Source organism: Lynx canadensis, chromosome X (assembly GCF_007474595.2).
Source record: "Lynx canadensis isolate LIC74 chromosome X, mLynCan4.pri.v2, whole genome shotgun sequence".
Classification (NCBI taxonomy): Eukaryota; Metazoa; Chordata; class Mammalia; order Carnivora; family Felidae; genus Lynx; species Lynx canadensis.
Genome location: NC_044321.2, coordinates 56,702,652 through 56,726,263, shown reverse-complemented (window position 1 = coordinate 56,726,263; position 23,612 = coordinate 56,702,652). Strand labels below are relative to the sequence as shown.

Sequence of the window (23,612 nt, the reverse complement as noted above, 5' to 3'; positions counted from 1 at the left end):
CTGTGCTGACAGCATGGTGTGTGCTTTGGATTTTCTCTCTCCCTCTCTCTCCACCCCTCCCCTGCTCGTGTTCTATCAAAATAAATAAATGAACTTAAAAAATTTAAAAAAGGAATTTAAATACAAATCAAGATGTCAGCCAGCAGAAGGAAGAATATGTGGAACACTGGGGTACCCTTCAGTCTCATGTCCCTTGGGATATACTGAGAGTTCTCAAAGATAGTGTAGCCACCCTCACGATGCTCAAAGAGGTTACACTGATGATGCATTTGATTGCCCCATTGTTCAAATGGCTTCTTTAGAATGACCAACATATTCTATAATTAAATGATAAGCATGCTTTACAAAGCACTGGCCTTAACTCTAGCAGCACCAAACCAAAGTCCATTCTACCTCTGCCACTGGTTTGATCAAAAATGTCTGTCCTCTTCTGAGACCCTGAATAGGATTTACTGACTGCTGCCAAATAAAGACAAGAGGAATGTGCTTGTCCACACAGACCAGTTAAGAGTATATACATGATTAGCTAAAAAGTGGCCAATTCTATTCAAGATTCAATCCTGAAGGCTACTTAACAAAATCTTTAATTTCTGAAATTCTCAGACATCCACTCATTTTTACACCCCAACCCCAAAAGAACACCACGACTATGTTTCTTCACTCACTCTGACCTCACTACAATCATTCACTGATTTAACATATTTTTTGAACATCTACTATATTCCAGGCACTACTTTCTCACGGATCTCCTACTAGTGAGGAAGAGACAAATAACCAACCAAATTCAATACCGCACCACCAGTGCACGACAGAAAAGTAAAAAGTGCTACCTGTACATTAAGAAGGGAAGAGTGATGATCCAATATGAGTAAAGGGTGGGAGTGAGGACAAGAGTCGGGGCAAGCTTCCAAAAGAATACAAACTGCAGGGGCGCCTGGGTGGCTCAGTCGGTTAAGCGACCGACTTCAGCTCAGGTCATGATCTCGAGGTCCGTGAGTTCGTGCCCCACGTCGAGCTCTGTGCTGACAGCTCAGAGCCTGGAGCCTGCTTCGGATTCTGTGTCTCCCTCTCTCTCTCTGCCCCTCCCCTGCTCATGCTCTGTCTCTCTCTGTCTCAAAAATAAATAAAAACATTAAAAAAAAGAATACAAACTTCAAATGAAGGTAAGATAGTAGAGGAGTGTCGAGATCATATTCTAGGTAGAGGGAAGAGCAGTTGCAAAATCCCAGAAGGCAACAGAAAGAAATTTGGGAGACCAAGTGAACTTTAGCATATTTGGAGCTTAGAGTACAAGATGGGCAGTGGCAGGATATGAGAGGAGGTTAGAATTACATACAAGACCCAAATCATGTAGCTCCTTGTAAATAACATAAATAGCTTCTAAAAGAAACAAGGACCCAAAGGAAGTCTGTGGGCAAGAATGTCATATACACGATCAAAATTTTGTTTTAATTTTTTCTTTTATTTTTTTAATGTTTATTTACTTTTGAGAGAGAGAGAGTGTGAGAGATAGAAAAAGAGAGAATGAATGGGAGAGGAGTAGAGAGAGAAAGAGAGAGAGAGAGAGAGATATTTTGAAGCAGGCTCCAGGCTCTGAGCTGTCAGCACAGAGCCTGATGTGGGACTCGAACTCATGAACGAGATCATGACCTGAAGTTGGATGCTTAACTGACAGAGCCACCCAGGCACCCCTTAAGTTTTTATTTTAAAAAGTCATTCAACTTAAAAAAAATGGTGCTGGAATAATTAGACATTCATATGCAGGAAAAAAAAACCTTAATCTATACCTTGCATCCTATACAAAAATTAACTCAAAATGGATCTAAATATAAGATTTAAAACAATAAAACTTTTATAAGAAAACATAAAAGAAAATCTTTGCAACCTTAAGTTAGATAAAAATTTCTTAGATACAATATCAAAACCACAAGCAACAGAGAAAACTGACAATTTGGACTTCTGCTCTTCATAAAACACTGTTAGAACAATTAAAAGACAAGCCACAGCCTGGGAGAAAATCTTTGCAAATCACATACCCGATAAAGGAGTCAGACCTAGAATGCATTTGAGAACTCTCAAAACTCAGTAAGAAGAAAATAAGCAACCAATTCAAAATAAAAGCGGACTTAGGCACCTGGGTGGCTCAGTCAGTTAAGCATCCGACTCTTGGTTTTGACGCAGGTCATGATCTCACAGTTCATGAGTTCGAGCCCTACATCAGGCCCTGTCTGCACTGACAGTGTGGAGCCTGCTTTGGATTCTCTCTCTCCCTCTCTCTCGCTCTCTCAAAATAAACAAACATTAAAAAAATGTTTTAAGTGGACTAAAGAGATGAACAGGGGCACCTGGGTGGCTCAGTCAGTTAGGTGTCTGACTCCTGACTTTTTTTGGCTCAGGTCATGATCTCACAGTTTGTGGGTCTGAGCCCCACACTGGACTCTGCACTAGCAGTGCAGAGCCTCCTTTGGATTCTCTCTTCCTCCCTCTCTGCCTCTCCTCTGCTCGTGCGCTCTCTCTCAAAATAAATAAACTTAAAAAAAAAAAGAGATGAACAGACACTTGAGCAAAGAAGATATCTGGATGGTAAATAAGCACATGAAAAGAAGCTCAACATCCTTAGCCATTAGGGAAATGCAAATGAAAACTGCAATGAGAGACCACTTGAAATCTGATGGAGAGCCATGATAATAATGTTTTTAAAAAAGGAAAAATAACAAGTGTCGATAAGGATGTGGAAAAACTGGAACTATCATACACTGCTAATAAAAATGTAAAAATAATTCAAGTCACTGTGGAAAACAGTCTGGCAGCTCCTCCAAAAGTAAAACACAGAATTACCATATGACCCAGTAATTCTACTTTTAGGTATTAAACCAAGAAAATGTGTCCCTATCAAAATTTATACATAAATATTGATAGCACTTTTATTCATAACAGCCAAAAACAGGGGACAACCAAAATGTCCTCTCATAGGCGATCAGCTAAACTGTGATATTATGGAGCACTACACAGCAATAAAAAAGAACAAATGATCAATAACCTGGATGAATCTCCACATAATTACAGAGGAAAAGAAGACAGACAAGAAAGAATATATACTTTCAACAAATGATACTGGAAACATAATATCCATGTGTAAAATACTGAAGCTGGACCTGTACATTACACCATATACAAAAATTAACTCACAGTGGGTCAAAAACCTAAGTGTGTGAATTAAAAATATAAAACTCTTAAAAGAAAACATAGAGGAAAAGCTTCATGACACTAGAATTGGCAATGATTTCTTGGATATGGAGCCAAAAGTATAAGCAACGAAAGAAAAATTAGATAAATTGGACTGTATCAAAATTAAAAACTTCTCTGCATCAAAGGATACAACAGAATGAAAAGGCAACCTACAGGATGGGAGAAAATATTTGCATAGCGTGTACCTGATAAGACATTAATATCCAGAATATATAACGAACTCCTGAAACTCAACAAAAAAAAAAAACCTGATTCAAAAAAGGGCAACGAACTTGAATACACATTTCTCAAAAGAAGATCTACAATTGTCTAATAAGCACATGAAAAGATGCTCAACATCACTAATAATTAGGGAAATGAAAATCAAAATCACAATGATATATCACCTCACACCCATTAGCACGGCCACTATCAAAAAAATAATAAATAACAAGTGTTGGCAAGTGTGGAGAAATTGAAATTCTTATATACCATTGATAGGAACATAAAATGCTGCGGATGCTTTGAAAAAAACAAAGTCTGGAGGTTGCTCAAAAAATTAAAAAATAGAACTACCATGTGTTCCAGTAATCCTCTTCTGGGCATATACACAAAAGAACAGAAAATAGAATCTTGAAGAGATATTTGTACAACCACACTCATAGCAGCACTATTCACAATGGCTAAGAGGTGGAAGCAACCCAAATGTCCATCAATGGTTGCATACATAAACAAAATGTGGTGTATACATATAATAGAATATTATTCAACCTTAAAAATGAAGGAAATTCTGATACATGTCACAAGACGGATGAACCTTGAGGATACTATGCTAGATAAAATAAACCAGTCACATAAAAACAAATACTGTATGATTCCACTTAGCTGGAGTACTTAGAGTAGTAAAATTCGTAAGAGTCAGAAAGTAGAATGGTGGTTGCAGAGGCTAGGGAGGGAGGAATGGGGACTTGCTGTTTAATGGGTAACAGAGTTTCAGCTTTGTGAGATGAAAAGAGTTCCAGAGATTGGGCATATGATGGCGTGAAATGTACTGAACGTTACTGAACTGTAAACGCTTTAAGGTTAAGATAGCAAATTTTGTTATGTATATTTTACCACAACTAAAAAAATGAAAGAGTACTTATTATACGAGTCCATTTATCTAAAATTCTAGAAAACGTGGGGCGCCTGGGTGGCACAGTCAGTTAAGCTTCTGACTATGGCTCAGGTCATGATTTTGTGGTTTTGTGAGTTTGAGCCCCGCATCAGGCTCTGTGCTGACAGCTCAGAGCCTGGAGCCTGCTTCGGATTCTGTGTCTCCCTCTCTCTCTCTGCCCCTCCCCGGCTCACGCTCTGTCTCTCTCTCTCAAAAATATATAAACATTAAAAAAAATAAACAAATAAAATAAAATTCTAGAAAATATGAACTGATCTATAGTGACAGAAAGCATCAGTGGTTGTCAGGGCACAAGGAGAGTGACGAGAAGGGAGGAGACAGAAGAAAGGAATTTCAAAGGGACACAAAGAAACTTTTGGGGATGACAGATATATTATCTTGTTATGAGGATTCACAGGTATACACATACATCAAAAGACAAATTGTACGCTAACTATGTGCTGCTTATAGCATGTCAACCTTATCTCAATAAAGCTGTTTTTTAGAAAAGGATAAATGGGGAGTGCCTTGGTGGCTCGGTCAGTTAAGCGTCGGACTCCTGATCTCAGGGTTGTGAGTTCAAGCCCCACGTTGGGCTCTGCACAGGGCGTGATGCCTAAAGAAAAAAAAAAAAGAAAAGGACAAACAGGACACACTAATAAAAATCAGTGTAAAGTCTTACCTCATCATCAATCTTCATCTGGAAATCTTCCTCATTTTCTTCTTCTGGAGCAAAAAAGGACTTCTCACCATAGCCAGCATCCTGAAAGAGCACAAATCTACGCATGTAAACCAATCAATAAATTAGAAAAGACAGAGTACAAGTTTCACTAAGTACCAAGTATAGAATATATGAAAGTAAGTTTTTGCACAGAGAATAGATTCCGTAAAGTCTTCAATGTATCTATCACCATTCTACATCCTTACTACACTTCAGGGTACTTGCCAGCTGATATATGGATAGGTAAGACCCATAAAAGAAGACAGAGGTGCTCGTTACTGCAGACTCAGTAACTCAGTGGTCTAGCTGCGCTATCCCACCCCAGATCTAGGGAATAAGGACACTGTGCCTTCTCGAAAGCACATGTCTGGCATCATCATCTCAGCCCACCTGGAAGGCCATGGAAAACAACTGAGAAGTCTTCCCTGTTTACATGCCTGTCTTACAAAGAACGAAGCTTAAAGTCACCACCCAAATGGATGCAACAATATGCCCTAAGTCCTTCATTAAGCCTTCCCGCTGATACTCAGCTACACTGTAGTTTTCCTCAGCACCAATGTACACCGAGTTCCTTACATAGTTTGAATTTTCAAATAAATGGTTAATAATCTAGTAACCATCACTTCTAAGTCAGTGGGGATAGGCTTCAGCCTCATCTCTCTGGGAACGATCCATAGGCAGAGGTAGTACCCAAGAGGAAAGTGTTCACCTTCAGCCGCTGCTCTGCCGCTATCATGCTGTAATAAGCACAGCACTGCTCTGGAGACACCATAGCTCTGATCTCCTCTTCAGTTGGTAAACGAAAATCAGATTTCAGCACCCACCAATTTGAGTCCATCCCTAGAAAAAGCAGAGAGAATGAGATGGTGCTGAATTCCTAAGGCCCTTTCCTCGGCAGCAAGAAGGATAACAAACAGGGGCGCCTGGGTGGCTCAGTCGGTGAACTGTCCGACTTCAGTTCAGGTCATGATCTCATGGTTTGTGAGTTCAAGCCACACGTCGGGCTCTGTGCTTATAGCTCAGAGCCTGGAGTCTGCTTCAGATTCTATGTCTCCCTCTCTCTCTGCCCTCCCCCACTCATGCTCTCTCTCTTAAAAATAAACATTTTCTAAAAATTAAAAAAAAAGAAGGATAACAAACCAAGACCAAACCACGCAATGTCCCATAAGGTCTAGCCATGAACTACAAAGAACACCCCTGCTGCTAGGTTCCCTCCATCTCATGTAAGACATCCAACATGCAGTGAACTTCTTGGTAGGCCAAATCAAAAAGTAATCAGAGCCTCCATCATTAGAAGATTTGCTACTTCCTTCTTTTGATGACTATCAATTTCTAATTCTGGTAGTTATATACTGATCCTTTAACCGTGAGCCTAAATTCTTTTCCTGGAAAGAGGCAAAGAGAACAAATAATTAGGCGCAACTGATGACCTGTGCGTTTGAAGTCAGCGCAGAGCTTTAGCCTCTTCCGGATGCTACTTTCTGAGTGAGAAGGAAAGGCTTTTTTGATATCTTCCATTCGGATCCGCCGTGGCCGATCTTTACTCTTCCAGAAGAGGCGGTAAATAAAAACCTGCCCAAAAAACAAACGTTTTTCATTCGGCAAAGGAAAAATAAAAGTCCTTGCCAGGGCTCCTTCCCCTGCTACGCCCCTATGTGTTTTGAGCTTTCCTGATGTGCCCCCAAATCCACATACCCTATTATGTGCACCCGGACCCCCTCCCTATTCTCTCATTCTTACCTGGAGAAAGTCTCGAATATGTGTATTAGCCCTTTTGGAGTTGGGCCCAGGAACTTCAAACAAGGGGCACTGCTGGCCGACCACAAAAATATCCACTAATTCTCGAATATAGTAACCTTGTCTTGTTCGAATGATAAGGAAGTCCGTTTCTGGCATCTTATGAAGATAAATTGGGGCACGAAAAAGATTGTTCTCAAAGGCCTAACAAAAGTAAAAACACAAAAATTATATACAGAGAAGCCCTAGGAAATTCAGTGAACAAATGAGAAAGGAAAATCAAGCTTGTTTCCTCTCCATCCCCATAATGCCATCTAAAATCTCTCCAGTAATATAAACAAACTGTAACATGGAATGTCAAACAGGACTAGAACAGTAACTTTTTACCCACTGGCTGTCTTTAAGAGTCAGCAGTAGAGGCCCTGCCTGGGTGGCTCAGTCAGTTAAGCTTCCAACTTCAGCTCAGGTCACAATCTCATGTTTCGTGAGTTCGAGCCCTGCATCAGGTTCTGTGCTGATGGCTCAGAGCCTGGAGCCTGCTTTGGATTGTCTCTGTCTCTCTCTCTCTCTGCCCCTCCCCTGCTCGTGCTCTGTTTCTCTCTCTCTCTCTCTCAGAAATGAATAAACATCAAAAAAAAAGAGTAGTAGGGAAACTACAGGATTTGGATTCAGATGACACTGGCTCTGCTACTCACTGTATGAGTATCTCTGAGGTTAACTGTCCTTATCTACAAAACAGAGATACTTTAAAATGCCTATAGCTTGTAGGATTGCTGTGATTATATATGAAAATCACCTTATAAACTAACAAGTATTCTATTACAACCCTAGACCCCAGTATAGCCCGACATAGTGTAAGATCAAAACATTTGTTAAATAAATTAATAAAATGACAAAAACAAAAATAAATGAAGGCATGCTGGAAAGACAGACTAAATACACAGGACAGAAACATTTGACAGAAACATTTGAGCTTCTTTAAGTAGCAGCCATATGGGGATCAACTGTCACATGAAGCCTGTGACTCTAAGGAAAGACTTCTCAGAAAATCAGACAGGAGGACAGAGAGACCTTCAATGTATGGATGAGTATAGAAAATTCTAAGTGTGGGGAAAAAAAAGAAAATTGTAAGTGTGAAATGGAGAGGAAAAACAGCATTACAGAAGATAAAAAGGATCTTCAAGAGACTATAAAAGTAGTCACAGAAGAAAGGGAGGGATTGGTAGAAAATCTCAACAGAATGTGAACAGGGAAAGGAAAGCCAGGAAAAGTATAAAGATAATACTCAAAATCTGGTGGGAAATGGACTATGAATGTCAAGGATAAAGAAAACAATGGGCTCTGCAGATGCTTTAGGGGAATAAGCAATAGTAGTGATAGAATGTAACTAGGATTAGGGGCGCCTGGGTGAGTCAGTCGGTTGAGCGTCCGACTTCAGCTCAGGTCATGATCTCGTGGTTCATGGGTTCGAGCTCCATGTCAGGCTCTATGCTGACAGCTTGGAACCTGGAGCCTGCTTCGGATCTGTGTCTCCCTCTCTCTGTGTCCCTCTCTTGCTCGTGCTCGATCTCTCTCTCTCTCAAAAATAAATAAACGTTAAAAAAAATTTTAAATGCTCAAAAAAAAAAAAAAAGAATGGAACTAGGTAAAAGAGGAAGGAAAATGATTAAGACTACCAAGAGAAATTAGGTGGAGGACAAAACACAAGGTAGTGCTAGAGATGTCCTCACATCATTGTGTGTGTGCCTCTGTACTTCCCCTTAACAAAACATGTATAAAGCTAGGTTACCAGAGGGCCTCTCTACACCCATCAGAACAAAGAGGTAGGTAAAATATACTTCCACCGTGGCCAGGGACTATAAATGGCATGGTTCAGGTGTGGTTTAATACTCAAAATGACACCAATAAAAATATACCAAATGTACAGAGACAAATTAAATATTAATTAACTACAGTAAATTATTAATCCCATTTCGACTCCCCTATGCCACCCAGATGTTTCTGGACTTCTTACCAGTGTATATTTTCAAAAAACTATTTCAAATTTAGTTTACAACATTATTAGGAACCAGTTTTAATAGAAAGACCAAAAGAAAATTGGATGATTATAATCATTTGGGATCATACTGATCATCTCCATACTTGATATATAAACAGTACTTCAATCAACTAGAGTTGGTTCTTTCTGGGCTGATTAGCACCTCACCTGTCAAGGTCCTTAGGAAAGAATTCTAACAGGAAAGAATCCCTTACCTGCAGTAATTGGCCAGGATGGAGAGAGCCCAAGAAAGGAGATGTATGGCAGTAAACCGTTTCTCCGTATTTACAATCTGGGGCTCCAGGATCTTTTCCAGGTTTCTATAAGGAACACAGAAGACCCAGCTACTATCACAGAATGTGATCAATAAGCCTACACAAAATATTCCTCGAGCACGGCATTTTACTAATATTACTAGCTACAAAAAAGACACCATTTCTTTCTCAAGACATTTACAGTATAAAAAAGATAAAATACACGTTTGCGAATTATTGCTGGATACCTAATTACCGCTATATTGATAACAAAGATTTTCTGAGTAGAGACTCACCCTCTTGTAGTAGTTCTTTATCTTGGTTGCCATGCCAACCTGCATCATCAACGGTCCATTTTCTTCACTGTATTCTGCAAGAATAAGATCTCCATCTTTGCCTGTGAGGTCCTGAGGTGTGCGCATAAAAAACATCTCTCCGCCACCAGAAGCTTGTCTCTCTTGTTCTCTCATCTGCCCAGAGCAAAGAGAATACAGTCCAGCTCCCGACAGCACAATGACTACAAACTGATACTGCTCACTCTAAGACAGTGCCACCAAAAATGATTTTACCTTGCCTTTTATTCCAACTTCACTGCCAAAAGTTTCAAACATCAAGTTGAAACCGCGAACACTTACTATCCCAGCACCTAGATACAACTTTACATTTTACCTTATTTGTTTTGTCTAAAACATCTATAGATTTTGATGAATCATTTTTGAAAGTCGCACTCATTATGACACATCCCCCTTAAGTATTTTCATGTGCATCTCCTAAGAATAAGGACATTCCCCTAAATGAGCACAATAACATTCTATCACATCTGAGGAAATAGTAATTCCCGAATACCATCTAATATCCAGTACATTCCCCAAATTTGTACTCTAATGTCTTTTATAGCGATTTTTTTGTAACCAGAGTTCAATCATACCTTAGCCTTCTTTTTGATGTGCTTTAGCAAGGGCTGGACTGAGTGGGGACCTGGCTGAGATAGCGCGCCAAAGGAGTATTTCTTCAGAGGTGGGCGATGGAACTGCCGAAGTTTGATGGGCCCCATGTGGGTAGGAAAGAAGGGCTGTCGTAACTCCACGGCAGGAATTGAGTGCTAAGACAGGAAATACACGGTTCAAATTAAATACTAACTTCAGCCTATGCAAGATTTACCCACATTCTCCATCAAAACAAGGCAGCAGTTCCCATCCATCATAGAAAAAAAATGCTACCTTTACCTGGATAATGTTTCCTCCAAAGGTGCCACGAAGACCCTGTTGCTTGGGGTAGTAATACTCATCATTGGAGAGATTCCATGGATCTTTCACTTCTGGCTGAGACATGTTCTAATGATAGGACATCAAATAAACCTTAGTCAGGCTACCTTTCTCCATTGCATTTCTTTGTTCTTCTAAACATCCCAAGTCCCTTTTCCATTCACAGACCTGCTGTGGTTCTTCCTTGATGACCCCTGTTTTCCCTAAGAGAATTCGACTCTTCTTCAGAGAGGATTCCTTCTTACTCTCCTTGGAGGGGGAGTTAGAGGTGGCCTCTTCCTTTTCATCAGGAATTTCTAAGGATGAAACAAAAGTCACTCTGGAGATGCTATCCCTGAAGACTCACCTTTTCCTACAGATACCTTTATGCTTCCTACCCAGATCTTTTATCGTATCCCAGACCACTTCTAGGCACTCTAACTGAATTACACTCCTAGAATCTCAAAGGTACTACTTTCCAATGTTCCTACCTTAGGAGTTTTCCCTAAGCAAAACAGAAATACTAGGCACTAACAGCCACAACTTTGCTCTCTCAAACTGCTACCTAGAAGCTCCTAGTCTTTTTATTTTTACCTATTTTTTCAAGTAGGTTTCACACCCAATGTGAGACTTGAACTCACGACTCTGAGATCAAGAGTCACATGCTCCAACTGACTGAGCCACCCAGGTACCCCAAGAAGCTGCTAGTCTTGGACCTGCCCAACCTTTCTGATTTCCCCCTGCCCTTTGACATTAGCAGCAAGCTGTCAATTATGGAGAAGGAACACTGGCCCCTACCAATATCATACCCAAAATGAGGTTCTCATCATTGGGATCAAGTGTCAAAACAGGAGGCTCTAACAGCCGGGGCATAGCCTGAGCATCCCAGATGATATGGTCCTCCCAGCGTCCATACACCAGCTCCTCATTGTCAATGGGAAAGATGGAGTACCAAGGCTTGTCATCATCCAGGGTGGCTGCAAAACCTAGTCAAAATAACAGACAAAACATTTATTCCCCTTTCAATCATGATTCCAGCAAAGGGAAGAGGAGCAAATGGTAGTAAAGTTATTCATGTGGCTACTTGAAAAGGAACCTAGTGCACACAGTATATTTCACACTTTCAAAGAAAGCTGCAGACAAAATGTTCATTCCAGTATTTTTTAGAAGAAACAAAGTTTAGGGGCACCTGGGTGGCTCAGTCAGTTGAGCCTCCGACTCCAGCTCAGGTCATGATCTCATGGTTCCTCAGTTCAAGCCCTGCATCAGGCTCACTGCTGTCAGCACAGAGCCCGCTTCAGATCCTCTCTCCTCCTCTCTCTCTGCCCCTCCCCCACTCATGCTCTCTCAAAACTGAATAAACATTAAAAAAGAGTCTCATGCTCTACTGACTGAGCCAACCAGGCACCCTCCACTTCATGTTTTTTGAGTTTCCCATGTTATTAGACATTTTAACGAAGAACTTTGAATGATATACAATATTTGTCAACTGAAAAGCACAGTGTACGACACTGTCTATAGAAATGAGCTCAACTGGGGCACTTAGGTGGCTAGTCAGTTAAGTGTCTGACTTTGGCTCAGCTCAGGTCATGATCTCGCAGTTCGTGAGTTCGAGCTCGGGCTCTCTACTGTCTGCACAGAGCCCACTTCAGATCCTCTGTCTCCCTCTCTCTGCCCCGCAACTCACGCTCTCTCAAAAATAAACATTTTTTAAAAATGAAAGAAATGAGCTCAACTACACATACACACAGAAGACAAAAAAACAAAAACGAAGTACACCAAAGCGTTAATAATTGATCATCTCTGGGTAGTAGGATTTATCAGTGATTTTTGACACTGTATTCTATTTTCAAAGTTTTCTACGTTAAGCATGGAATACCTTTTTTTTTGCATATTTAAGGAGAGAAAAAGCAAATTCTAGAATGATAAAGACAAAGAGGGGCTGGCTTTGAAAACAAAAGTATAGAGATAAAGCACTGTTCTAGTTCAGAAAGATCTTTAACTTCAAAGTGGTTTTCCCATTTTTTTCATGAGAAATCAGAGTCCACCCTAGCTTGTTAATAGTTGTAAAGATTTATTACGGACTAGAATCAGGGCTCAGATTGAAAACATTTCACCGTCCCTCGGCAGCAGAATAGAGCACAGCTGGGCCCACTCAGGACGACCAAGATGAAGGGCAGTGTGCTAGACACAGCTGGCACAGAAACACACCCTGCTGGACATTGTAGGCCATGGCATTCCTAGTCATGCTGGAAGGGAGCCAGCCCGCCAGGCTTGCACGCTGAGGTTTCGTCCCTTTGTGTTTGACATCCTCCCCATCCCAGATGATATCATCCTCCCAATGCAGCTGTGTCACCATTAGGAAGTTTTCATCAGCCAGAAGGTCAGTGCCACCATTCTCCTCAAGTTTCCTAAAGTCCTACAGAAACAGGGAAGGAACAACAAATCTCTGAACGGTCACTGGTCAAAGTTCTCACTCCAAATCCCCCGTCGGATACATTGAATGTAGTCCTCAAGAGAAGAACCCGATGATAGAGCAACACCGGCTCCTCCTCCTCCACCTAGCCCAGCACTGCACTCACTCCACAAACAGAATCTCTGCGATGGGGCCTAGCTGCCAGGGTGATATGCTGTAACATGCAACAGGCTTCGACACCTCCATCTCCCACCGAAGACACCCTCCCCAACCGAAAAGCAAAGTTAAGTAAAACTGACAGGGCCCTGGGCAGAGATTCCTTTCTCAGGTACCAGTGTCACTTACCTCAATGATTCTACATTTTATCACAGGTTCATGGTCCATCTTTCTCAGTTTGAAGCCATAATCAAACCCACTGCCATCTTCAGGGACACCCAGCATATCATACCACAGTCGAGCGGGCCCATAACGCCACTCAGCCACTCTTGGTTTGGTATCTGTCACTTTATCTATGTCTCCAGTTGACTGGGAAAACTTGGACTCTACAGGAGCCATCATCGTAATCTGTAACAGAACAGAGTAGGAAGGGAGGAGGATTTCCTGATCCCAGATGTCCTAAGGCTACAGGGAGTCCACAGTCAGGGGGGGAAGTCAGAGGGGCCATAAGGATGATTCTTCAACAGGACTGGATTTAGAATGTGAATAATGGAGCTATATCATGACACCCTCGGCCTATCATTCAAACTTTCCTACCCACCAGTTTGTGTACCACCAGGTGCCTGTCTTTGGTACTTTTCTATTATAACAGGGAAGGGACAGCCACTAAGACTAAACTCATGATTACTCACTCATAATTGGCACAGGACTCTGCTAAGGTGCTATTTCCAATTTAGACATAAGCTAGAGAGAACCCACTGTTCCTCTCTTAGACCTCAATCCCAGGACTCTATTTTGCCTACTTCGTCATCAGAGAGACACTGCTCGGGAGGTGGTGGTGGAGCATAGTCATAGTTCCACAAAGACTTCTGGCTGACTTCTGCCTCTACTGAGCACTCCACCTCCTGGATCTGCTCTTCCTGTAACAGCTCACGGTGCTTTTTCTTCCTCTTTCTCCGAGCACTCCGCCAAACAGATGGGACATTCTTCCCTGGTCCAAAAAGACGTAGGAAGCGTAACACCTAGAACACAGAACATGCTACTATGTCAAAGACTCCATATCCCATAGGAAAACAGCGGTGTCTGGGTCTGCAAACTCCCCTGAGGGGTCTACTCGGCCATGGGGGAGGGACCAAGGAGTGCTGAACTCAGGTTTATAACATCTACCAAGAAAGTAAAGAAGTATCCCTTAATAATTTGGACTAGTTCTTTTAAGATGACAAGGACAATTTCTAATGAGAACCATTAAATCACACGTACTATCACGAATGCGTACAACTTTTTTTAAAAAGGACCAATACAACGTCACTGAATAAGGAAACTTAAATCTCATCCATTCGATATTCAACATCTTAACAACAGAACTCAGTATTTTAGAAGAGGTCAATGGTTTGCAACTTGGGCATTCTCCACAGAAAGTACCTTCCCAGGCCGAAATTCCGGGAAAAGTTCTGTGACACTCGGCAACAGCTTGGTGGCATCATGCTGCATAATCCCGGCCAATGGTAGGGTCAGCTTTCCATCCTCACATTCTGCCTGTGTTGCTTCCTGAGGTCCCATCTCAGATTCTGAGTCAGAGGAACTACTGAAGTCCACTTTCTCTGAGGCCAAAGAGGAAGGGGCAATGATGGAGGGCAAGATGATGCCTTCTCCATCCTCAGACACTGCAACAAGGAAGAGAAACCCCTTTGGCATGTAACTGTGAGCATATCTCCTCCGACTCAGCCAGTACCCGGTCTAGGCTCTATGCATGGCTCGGTGGCAGGGGGTATAGTTCCAAGCACCCAGATTACTAGTATGCAACCCAGAAAACTCACTCCACTCAGTATCTCCCACCATCCCCAACTCACCTTGTACCTGGTACCCTAGGGTTGTGATGAGAGAAAACAAACACTATTACTACGTTCACTACTTTCTATACATATATTAGGTTAAAGGAATATGACCAACAGCAAAATTAAATAACACTTTTATACCAATCAGGCCTTGTAATTTGCAGTTCGGGGGCCCATAAGCTGAAAAAATTTTTTAAGCTCACAGGAGAATAATGAAATTATGTAGCATGAAATCAGATCTATGACATAAAGTTAACAGATGTTACTTAGCCTGCAGACTAAAAAGGAAACAGCTAAAACTCTAACAGGAGGAATTTAGGTTAACATAATCCCTAAAATACAGGAGATCAAAAGACACTGCTCTTCCCCAATCTCCTAGCCTAGGACAGGACAGGGTTACTACTGTGGCAGACACAGGAAAGGTGAGATGATCACTAAAGCCCTTGCCTTGGAAATCTCTGAATCTGGTAGTTGGCTCTAGATGATTATAAATACACATTCTAGTGTGCCTTCCCCATTTAATCATTTCTTTTAAAGAGAGTCATCTAAACAGGTCGGTTCCAAATACCGGTATACAGATCAGCTGCATCAGAAATTACTTGGAGAACATTTTGAAATTCCTGGGCTCTATCCTGGATCTTTGAATCAGACTCTGGGATGAGAGTCAGAAATCTGTATTTCTTTAAAGGCTTGGGATGACTGGGATGGGCAGCCAGATTTGAGAACCACTGACCTAAACTACTTTCTCTCCAGTGCCTGTTAAAATACTGTTGCCAAATGTTTCAAAAGTAACACTTTCCTTTACCACTGAAATTGTAGGACTCACTTCCAGAAGCAGTACCCTTTCCTAGCAGCTGCACTTTTACAGCTCCCTATGGGTATGCCAAAAGCCTCAACCTATGAATGCAAGTTGCTCTTTGGACAAAAGAAGACAGTCTCTACTTACCACTGGTAATAGCATCTTGGTCTTTATCCTTCTTCACTGGTCCTGGAGGTGGAGGTGGAGGAGGCATCAACTTGCAGTCAATGTCTTCACAATCAGCATCATAGTCGTCTTCATCATAATCTAATAAAACCAAGAAGGTGATCACCTCAACATCCAGAATGTCACACAACAGCCCTCCATCACACAAGAATTTAAAGCAGCACGTGAAAACACTATACAGACCCCTTAAGAACACACAGGAGATGTGGCTTCTGCCTTCAGAAAGAGATGTCACGGTATAATATACCCAGATGCTATAACACTATGTCTACCTCATACAGGAATTGAGCTCCCGAGAATGGTTTAAAAATGTGTTCCTTCTCCTGATCAAATCCTATTTGATTTTTTATTTTCATCCTGCTCCATCTCATAATTCAATTGAACCTTCTTCCTTCTCTGTCAGTTTCCTTTGAGGCTGGACTTTTTCTCTTCTCACTTCCCAAGTCTTTGACACATTTTTTACCTACCTTCTGCAGTTGTGTTATTCTTTTCACTGCCCTTTAGCCACTGGCATCACTCCGTACTTGATGGTGAAACTCTGCTTTTATTCCTCTACACAAGCTCCGTTCCCTTACTCAAGAATCACCCATATCCAGATTAAACCCAAATCTGTAGCTCTTGCCCTGACTTAACCCCTCTACAATCACACCACCACGTTCTACTGCCTAAAGAACCTTTCCATTCAGATATTCCACAACTGTATCTGTCATCACATTGAAATATCCTTACCACTTTCCAACTCCCTTTCCTTTCTGTCTACACCACCTCCATCCTCATTTTCCCAGCTTATGATTTTAAGTCTCCTGTCCTCTCCATCAATCTCTTACCCCCCCAACACACCTTTTCCAATCAATCATTAACAGTGGTCATTATAGCAACTTCCATTTACTGAGCTCCCATTACGTGCCAGGTATTTGTAGCTATTTTATCTATAATCCTCCCAACGACGTTAGCAAAGTAGGAATTATTCTGAGATAGTGAATTGACTTACTCAGGATCACACAGTTTTAAGTGACAAAGTTAGAATCCAAGGCTGGCTGAATAACAAACAAAGCCTGTACTCTTCCCAATGCACTTCCTCACTTACCCAGTCCTACTCATGTTTTATCAGCAACTCTCTAATTTAATTCTGCTTAGCATTTTCCACAATTGTCACCTTACTCCACACCTTTACATAGGTGTAGAGTAACTTGACATCTAGCCTGCAAGAAGTCTCCAAGTTTGTCTGCCCCTTTACCCTTTTTTTTAAAGTTTTCATTTATTTTGAGAGAGACAGAGACAGTGTGAATGGGGGAGGGGCAGAGAGAGAGGGAGACAGAGAATCCCAAGCAGACTCCGCACTGGCAGCCCGGAGACCTATGTGGGACTCAAACCCACGAACTCACGAGATCATGACCTGAGCCGAAACCGAGACTGGGACACTTAACTGACTAAGCCACCCATGCTCCCACCACCCTCCCACACCCCCCGCTTTACCCTTTTTCTAATCAAAACCCCAAAGCCACAGGTATCACCTTCCATCTCCATTTAGGAAGGAAATGCAATTAACATTTACAGAGCATCTACCATGCCACTGTACTATGTAGGTGCTTTCACACCACGATAATAAACTTAAATTCCCACAAAAGAGCTATTAATTAATGAGGCAGGTTTTATCATCTTTATTGCAAACAAGAAAACTGAGGGATTATTACAAATCCAAGCCTCAAACACTGAGCAATTTTCCCAGGGTCAAACTAAATATGAAGCTGGGGGTTGAAGCTATCATTCTGATTTCAAAGTCCATTTTCTTTCTTTTCAACTTTATTTATTTATTTACTTACTTACTTACTTACTTACTTACTTACTTAGAGAGAGAGAGAGAGAGAGAGAGAGAGAGAGAGAGAGAGAGAGAGAGAACCAGCTGGGGAAGGGCAGAGAGAGAGGGAGACAGAATTCAAAGAGGCTCCAGGCTCTGAGCTGTCAGCAGGGAGCCCAACATGGGGCTCAAACTCACAAACCACGAGATCATGACCTAAGCCAAAGTCAGACGCTTAATTGATTGAGCCACCCAGGCACCCCCATTTTCTTTTTATTATACTACCCTTACTGCACCAATCTATGCTGGTTTATAACCTTTTATGGCATCAAATCCCAAGTGAAGGTGCTGTCAAATTGTTCAATCAATTCTTGCTACCTAGCAGTATGTTTTCCACTCCTTTCAAAGTTTATTTTTACTAATCTCTACACCAATGTGGGGCTTGAACTCACATCAAGAGTCACATTCTCCACGGACTGAACCAGTCAAGTGGCTCTCCACTCCTTCTAAGAAAACCTGCTAGCCAATTCCCCCCACACTAGTCACTTACTTCTACCTCCTAAACCTTTAGACAAGCCATTTTTCCACACCAAAATGCCCTGCTGCTCCCTCCCCATGAAACCCTGTCTTTCACAATTTTGCTCAAAATTCACCTCCACGACATCTCTTCTAATGACCTCCACTGACTTCCAGCTATTCCACAGAAGCATCGTTGTAAATCAGGCCATGTGCAGGGGCCAATGTCAGAGGAGGAGGAAGCTAGGGGCATAGATGAAGGCACCTTCATTGGACAAGACAACTTGGAAATGAGTATCCCAGAGTACTAACACTATCAAATGCAGCATCACCCTTTTCCAGGAGGTCAGCTCATAAAACCCAACTAGGAAACCCCCACTCATCTTCTTCCTTAACATCCCTACCCAAGACAACAAACCCAAACCTGAAAGTTACAATAATCCCTGAAAATCAGAGCTGCTATCTAAGTCAGGGCACTTAGTTATGATATTGTCTTACACAATATCAACCTCTCAAAATGAAATACAATATTCCATACAGAAATTGAGCTTGTAGCTGGCTTATGTCTTATTATGAATAATTATGATTTGTACTTGTTTATTCCATCTTCCTCAAATGATAAGAATATCCCTGATAGTAAGACCTGTATCTTCTATTTTTCTGGGTTACCTCTTGTGTATGTGGTAGTTAATTCTCCTTAAATTATATAAGCAGTTATATAAGCAGCATTGAAGCCCATTAACTGGTCCTGAAATCTGATTCAAAGAGGTAAACAATGAGCAACTTCACACAATATGTCAGGCAGTGAGAGGTAGTGTAAGGCAGTGGAAACAATGAATTACATATGTGTCAACTAACCTTTAAAAGTTGCAAAAATTAAAAGTAAAAAAAAAAAAAAAAAAAGAACCATGATCAGTAGCTCTAGGTCCCAGACCACAGAAGGAAGCTCCTCAAGATCAGAAAATGGATTTTATTATCTTCATACCATACTGTCAGTTTATAGCCCATAACAGGTGCTCGATAAATGTCTAATGACCTGAGTTGAACTCGTCAAGGTCTGCCATTAGCTAACTTACAGAACTTTTACTGAAGTCCCACATCTTATTAAAGTCAAAGCCCAAGTTTTCCTTATCTATGATAAGGTTAAGAATAAATAATCACTAAGACCCCTTTCAGCTTTGATTGATTCTACATGTAGCACTTTATACAAGGGAGAAAAACCTATATTGTGAGCAAGCATTAGGTGCATTCTGTCAGCATACAGGTGGTGAATGATTAACAGAAGGTGAGCCAATAAATACATGTGCTCATTTATACAGGGCATAGTATATATTAATCCTCCTTGAACTACCAAGTCCCTGAGGGCAAAGACTGTGTTTAAATAGCATCTGAAAACAGGGGCGCCTGGGTGGCTCAGTCAGTTGAATGTACGACTCTTGATTTCAGTTCAGGTCCTGATCCCAGGGTCATGGGATCAGGCGGCACGTGGGGCTCCGTGCTGAGCGGGGAGCCTGCTTGGCATTCTCTCTCTCTCTCTAAAATAAATAAAATGAAAAAGCAATTTTTAAAAAAATAGCATCCAAAACAGTGTCATGAACTTAAATACCAGATGATAAAGAAAGCATTATCATCCTGACTTGGCATTCACCAATAATTTGGGAAAACCAGTATGAGGAATAAAAGCCTGAATATGACACTGCCCCAGAACACACACACAAAAAGGACAGCAACTACGTAAAACTGAGCTGACAAAGAGAGAGAAGCAAAGGATGGAGAACAAGAACAATGGCAGAAAGCATACACAAAAAACAAAATGGACTACACAGCAAGAAAATGACCTGGGATGCTCTACTGAGGACACTAAAGAATCACCTGAGTGGCAAAGAGGCTGCAAACTCCCCATTGTCTGCTGATATCTTCGGCTTTCGTCTTCTGCTACCTCATTGATGTCTGAATAGTCCACAGCATCTTCTGTACTCCTGATCCATCCTATAAATAAAAGCGGGGGGGGGGGGGAAGCAGGTATATCTCAACTAAGAGCAAGTAACTCTCACTCCCAATAATTCCCATTGAAAAGTGTATATACAGTAAGTGGCTAGCCTCCTCCTCCACCTTACTCCCCATGACCCAGACTTACCTTCATCATTTACCAGGACACCATCAGTCCCAGTCAATTCTTCGTTTGCCGTGAGTTCAGTGATCAGGCTGCCAAGACCTAAAGCCCCCAAGCCTGCCAAGTGCTTCTTACATTCCTGAAAAAGGGACAGCACTAGAGTCAAAGATAACAATTAAACCTAAGCTTCCCACACAAAGCTTAGGAACATCACATTCAAGAACTGTAAAGTATATCTTCCACTAAACTCCACATTGATCAGATCTTTATGAATATATATATATATATATATATATGCTGTCCAATTTCATCACCATACTTCAATATAAGAAAAAATTATTCAAAGAACCATCATCAAGTCTAAACAAATGGAACAGTAGTTCGCTGATTAAAGGTTAAGGCAAATCACTGGATTAGAAAGGGAAGACAACTTTTTTTTACTACCTTTTGTGTGTCTGCGTGTATGGCAGAAGAACATTGATCAGTGTTTTCTCCTTGAGAAAATGAACCGAAGTCAAAGTAGGGAAGGTTCATTTAGGCACAGGAAACAATTCCATGAATGTCAGTGAGCAGGGGAAACTACCTAAGAAGTGCACTGCGCCAGAAGAGGTCTGCCCCAAATAATCTGAACATTCACTGTTCTAAAAACTGAGGCTTGAACTACATGATCTGTTGCAGGTTAGGTCCAATTCTCTGGCTCTAGAACCACGTCAGGTGAATGATGTCAGGAATGCAGTTTCAAAAATCTTCAAGGTTCTCATAGCAACGGTTTAAAAACAATGTCACTAGTTACGCTATTTTTCCTGCTGCCTTGTTAGGATGAATATTATCCCCCAAAGGCCCCCACATCAGCGCCCCTGACCTACGAGGGCTAGCCTACCATTCTCTCTTCTCCCTACCCTCAAACAGAACCAAGCCTCCCCACTCTGTTATGCACACTCTAGTATGACAGTGCCGGCTTGTTTCCTCTCCTCTTACGTTAACTGCGCCGTCTCCCAGAAACTCTACCCTAAGCACCCTCTACTGTCCTCAATCTTACCTGCTCCCCTGAACTGCACCACCCCCAACCCTATCCCCACGCCCACGCCCTCACATCATCCAAGACGCTTTCCCCCTCCAGCTGCCCGGCTCCATTGATGTTGCCAAAAAGGAAACCGGTTAAAGAAAATGGGCCTCCTCCCGCCGAATCTTCATCGCTGTCTGTGTCAGACATGATGGCGGTCGTGGTGTCACTAACTGCTGCGGGCAGCAGCAAATCCCAGCCGGGTCCCATAGACCGGAAACAAAAATATCAGTCGCCCAGAAGTGACTTAGAGAGCTCCTTGATCCAACCAGGCCCTGCCGGAAGCGGAATGGGAGGGAGGAGACGGAAACCGGAAAGACCGGCCGTCCTACGAAAAAGGAGAATTTGTTTCACTACTTTACTACTAACGGCTTTTGATTCGACAGTACACGATCAGGAGGTTACATATCTCGCAAGCGGTTGGTCAAAGGAACGGTTGGGTCCCGCCCCTTCCACTTATCTTCACGCGACCCTTCTCAGAGCCTTGGAGTGCTATGGCCCTTCTTCCAGTTAGGGGGAACTGCCTCGGTTACGAGGCACGTCCTGGTAAACCGCGGGCGTCCACGACAGGGTACACGGAAGTGGAGGTTAGAAGTAGCCCTGGGTGTCCCGCTTCGCTGTTTCCTGTCAAGAAGAAACTGGCCGTGAATTGCACTGTGCCAGAACTACCTTTGCACGTTAGTTGTTTTGAGTTAACATTTCCCCATGGAAGTGGAGTCCTCCCCCCGCCCCGTTTTTTTTCGAGAAATGTGAAAACGAAAGAGTAGAATGAACTGCCGACCCCCCCCCACCTGGATTCTTAATTGTTAACATTTTTACAGGATTTTTAAAAAAATTTCTGAACCATTTGAAAGTAGGTTACACAAATATGGGATTCCCCAGCCCTAAAAAATAGACGTTTTTCTACATATCTACAAAACCATTATCGCATCTTTAAGTGCGATGAATCTTTAATTCAATATCACTTAACATACAGTTCATATTTACATTTCCCCAATTGTCCTAGTTGGAGCATTTTACACTTCAAACCGGGATCCGCTCAGGGTTCCGAATGCGCGGCATTTGGTAATTTCCCTTCAGTCTTAATCCAGAAAACACCAGCCTTTTCAAAAAAATGACATTTTTTTAAGAATCCAGGCAAATTGTCTTGAAAATACTCCGTTTTCTGAATTCGTCTGTTTCTTCAACTTGATTTAAGTTCAATATTTTGCTGGCCACCAGAAGGCACAAATGGTTGTCCCAGTATTGATGATGCTATATTTGAGCTCAGAGCCTGGAGCCTGCTTCAGATTCTGTGTCTCTCTCTGTCCCTTCCCTGCTTGCACTCTGTCTCTCTGTCTCTCAAAAATAAATAAAACATTAAAAATAGTTTATAAAAAAATTACTTGAATCATTTTTTTCTCTATGGATTTGTTTCTGTTTGTATTCAACTTTATGATTTCCTTTTATTATCCATTTTATATAATTTAATTTTTAAAATAATTAAATTTTGACATGGTTCAAAGTCTATGTAACTATGTAAAAACTATGTAACTGTACTGTAAAAACTATGTAACTATGTAAGTATGTAACTATGTAAAAAGCTATTTCCGGGGCGCCTGGGTGGCGCAGTCGGTTGAGCGTCCGACTTCAGCCAGGTCACGATCTCGCGGTCCGTGAGTTCGAGCCCCGCGTCGGGCTCTGGGCTGATGGCTCAGAGCCTGGAGCCTGTTTCCGATGCTGTGTCTCCCTCTCTCTCTGCCCCTCCCCCGTTCATGCTCTGTCTCTCTCTGTCCCAAAAATAAATAAACGTTGAAAAAAAAAATTAAAAAAAAAAAAAAAAAAAAAAAGCTATTTCCATTGAAGTCTTGCTCCCAGGCCTATGCTCTCTACCCCATTCCCAGCCACTCTCTTTAAGTAACCATTCATTAATTTCTGGTTTATCCTTCCTGTGTTTATTTTTTTATTGAGGCATAATTGACATATTCTATTAGTTTCAGGTGTACAATATAATGATTTGGTATTTGTACTTCCTGCATTTCTTTTTTGCAAAAATAAGCAAATGAGTACACATGTTATTTCTGCTTTTTCATTACACAAAAGGTAGCATACTATATATACTCTTTCACCTTGCTTTTTCGCTTAATAATTTAGCCTGGAAATCACAGTGTACCACTTAATAGTACTCTTCCTCATTCACTTTTATGGCTGCTTAGTACTTCACTGCATGGACGTCCCTTGGAATGTGAACAGTAGTTACATTTCTAGGCCAGATGACAAAGATCTGCCAAAACCTGCATAGTGGCTGAGATGCTGCACTTTGGTAGTGAAAAGTTAGGAGAATACTTTTGCTATCCTAATGGTTAAGGCAAA

At 41.6% G+C, this 23,612-nt stretch overlaps 1 protein-coding gene across 8 annotated transcripts in view; it reads right to left on the bottom strand.

The window, feature by feature from the left end:
- Positions 1–21,712, bottom strand: part of TAF1 (TATA-box binding protein associated factor 1) — an 81,824-nt gene extending 60,112 nt beyond the window's left edge. For 3 of the 8 annotated variants that reach the window (XM_030305417.1, XM_030305420.1, XM_030305418.1), the window contains exons 1-18: positions 21,291–21,705; positions 20,222–20,336; positions 19,957–20,073; positions 15,732–15,851; positions 14,373–14,614; positions 13,754–13,972; positions 13,140–13,358; positions 12,590–12,797; positions 11,188–11,364; positions 10,568–10,695; positions 10,361–10,468; positions 10,063–10,236; positions 9,431–9,604; positions 9,096–9,200; positions 6,846–7,046; positions 6,536–6,677; positions 5,815–5,945; positions 5,067–5,147 (exon numbers count right to left, since the gene is read on the bottom strand). In XM_030305417.1, the coding sequence (XP_030161277.1) occupies positions 5,067–5,147; positions 5,815–5,945; positions 6,536–6,677; positions 6,846–7,046; positions 9,096–9,200; positions 9,431–9,604; positions 10,063–10,236; positions 10,361–10,468; positions 10,568–10,695; positions 11,188–11,364; positions 12,590–12,797; positions 13,140–13,358; positions 13,754–13,972; positions 14,373–14,614; positions 15,732–15,851; positions 19,957–20,073; positions 20,222–20,336; positions 21,291–21,470 (2,841 nt within the window). In that variant the 5' untranslated portion in view covers positions 21,471–21,705. Of the gene's footprint in view, positions 1–5,066; positions 5,148–5,814; positions 5,946–6,535; positions 6,678–6,845; positions 7,047–9,095; positions 9,201–9,430; positions 9,605–10,062; positions 10,237–10,360; positions 10,469–10,567; positions 10,696–11,187; positions 11,365–12,589; positions 12,798–13,139; positions 13,359–13,753; positions 13,973–14,372; positions 14,615–15,731; positions 15,852–19,956; positions 20,074–20,221; positions 20,337–21,290 lie in introns of all 8 variants that reach the window. The other 5 variants (XR_003966577.1, XM_030305423.1, XM_030305422.1 and 2 more) reach the window with 4 other exon arrangements.
- Positions 21,713–23,612: the final 1,900 nt, after the last annotated feature.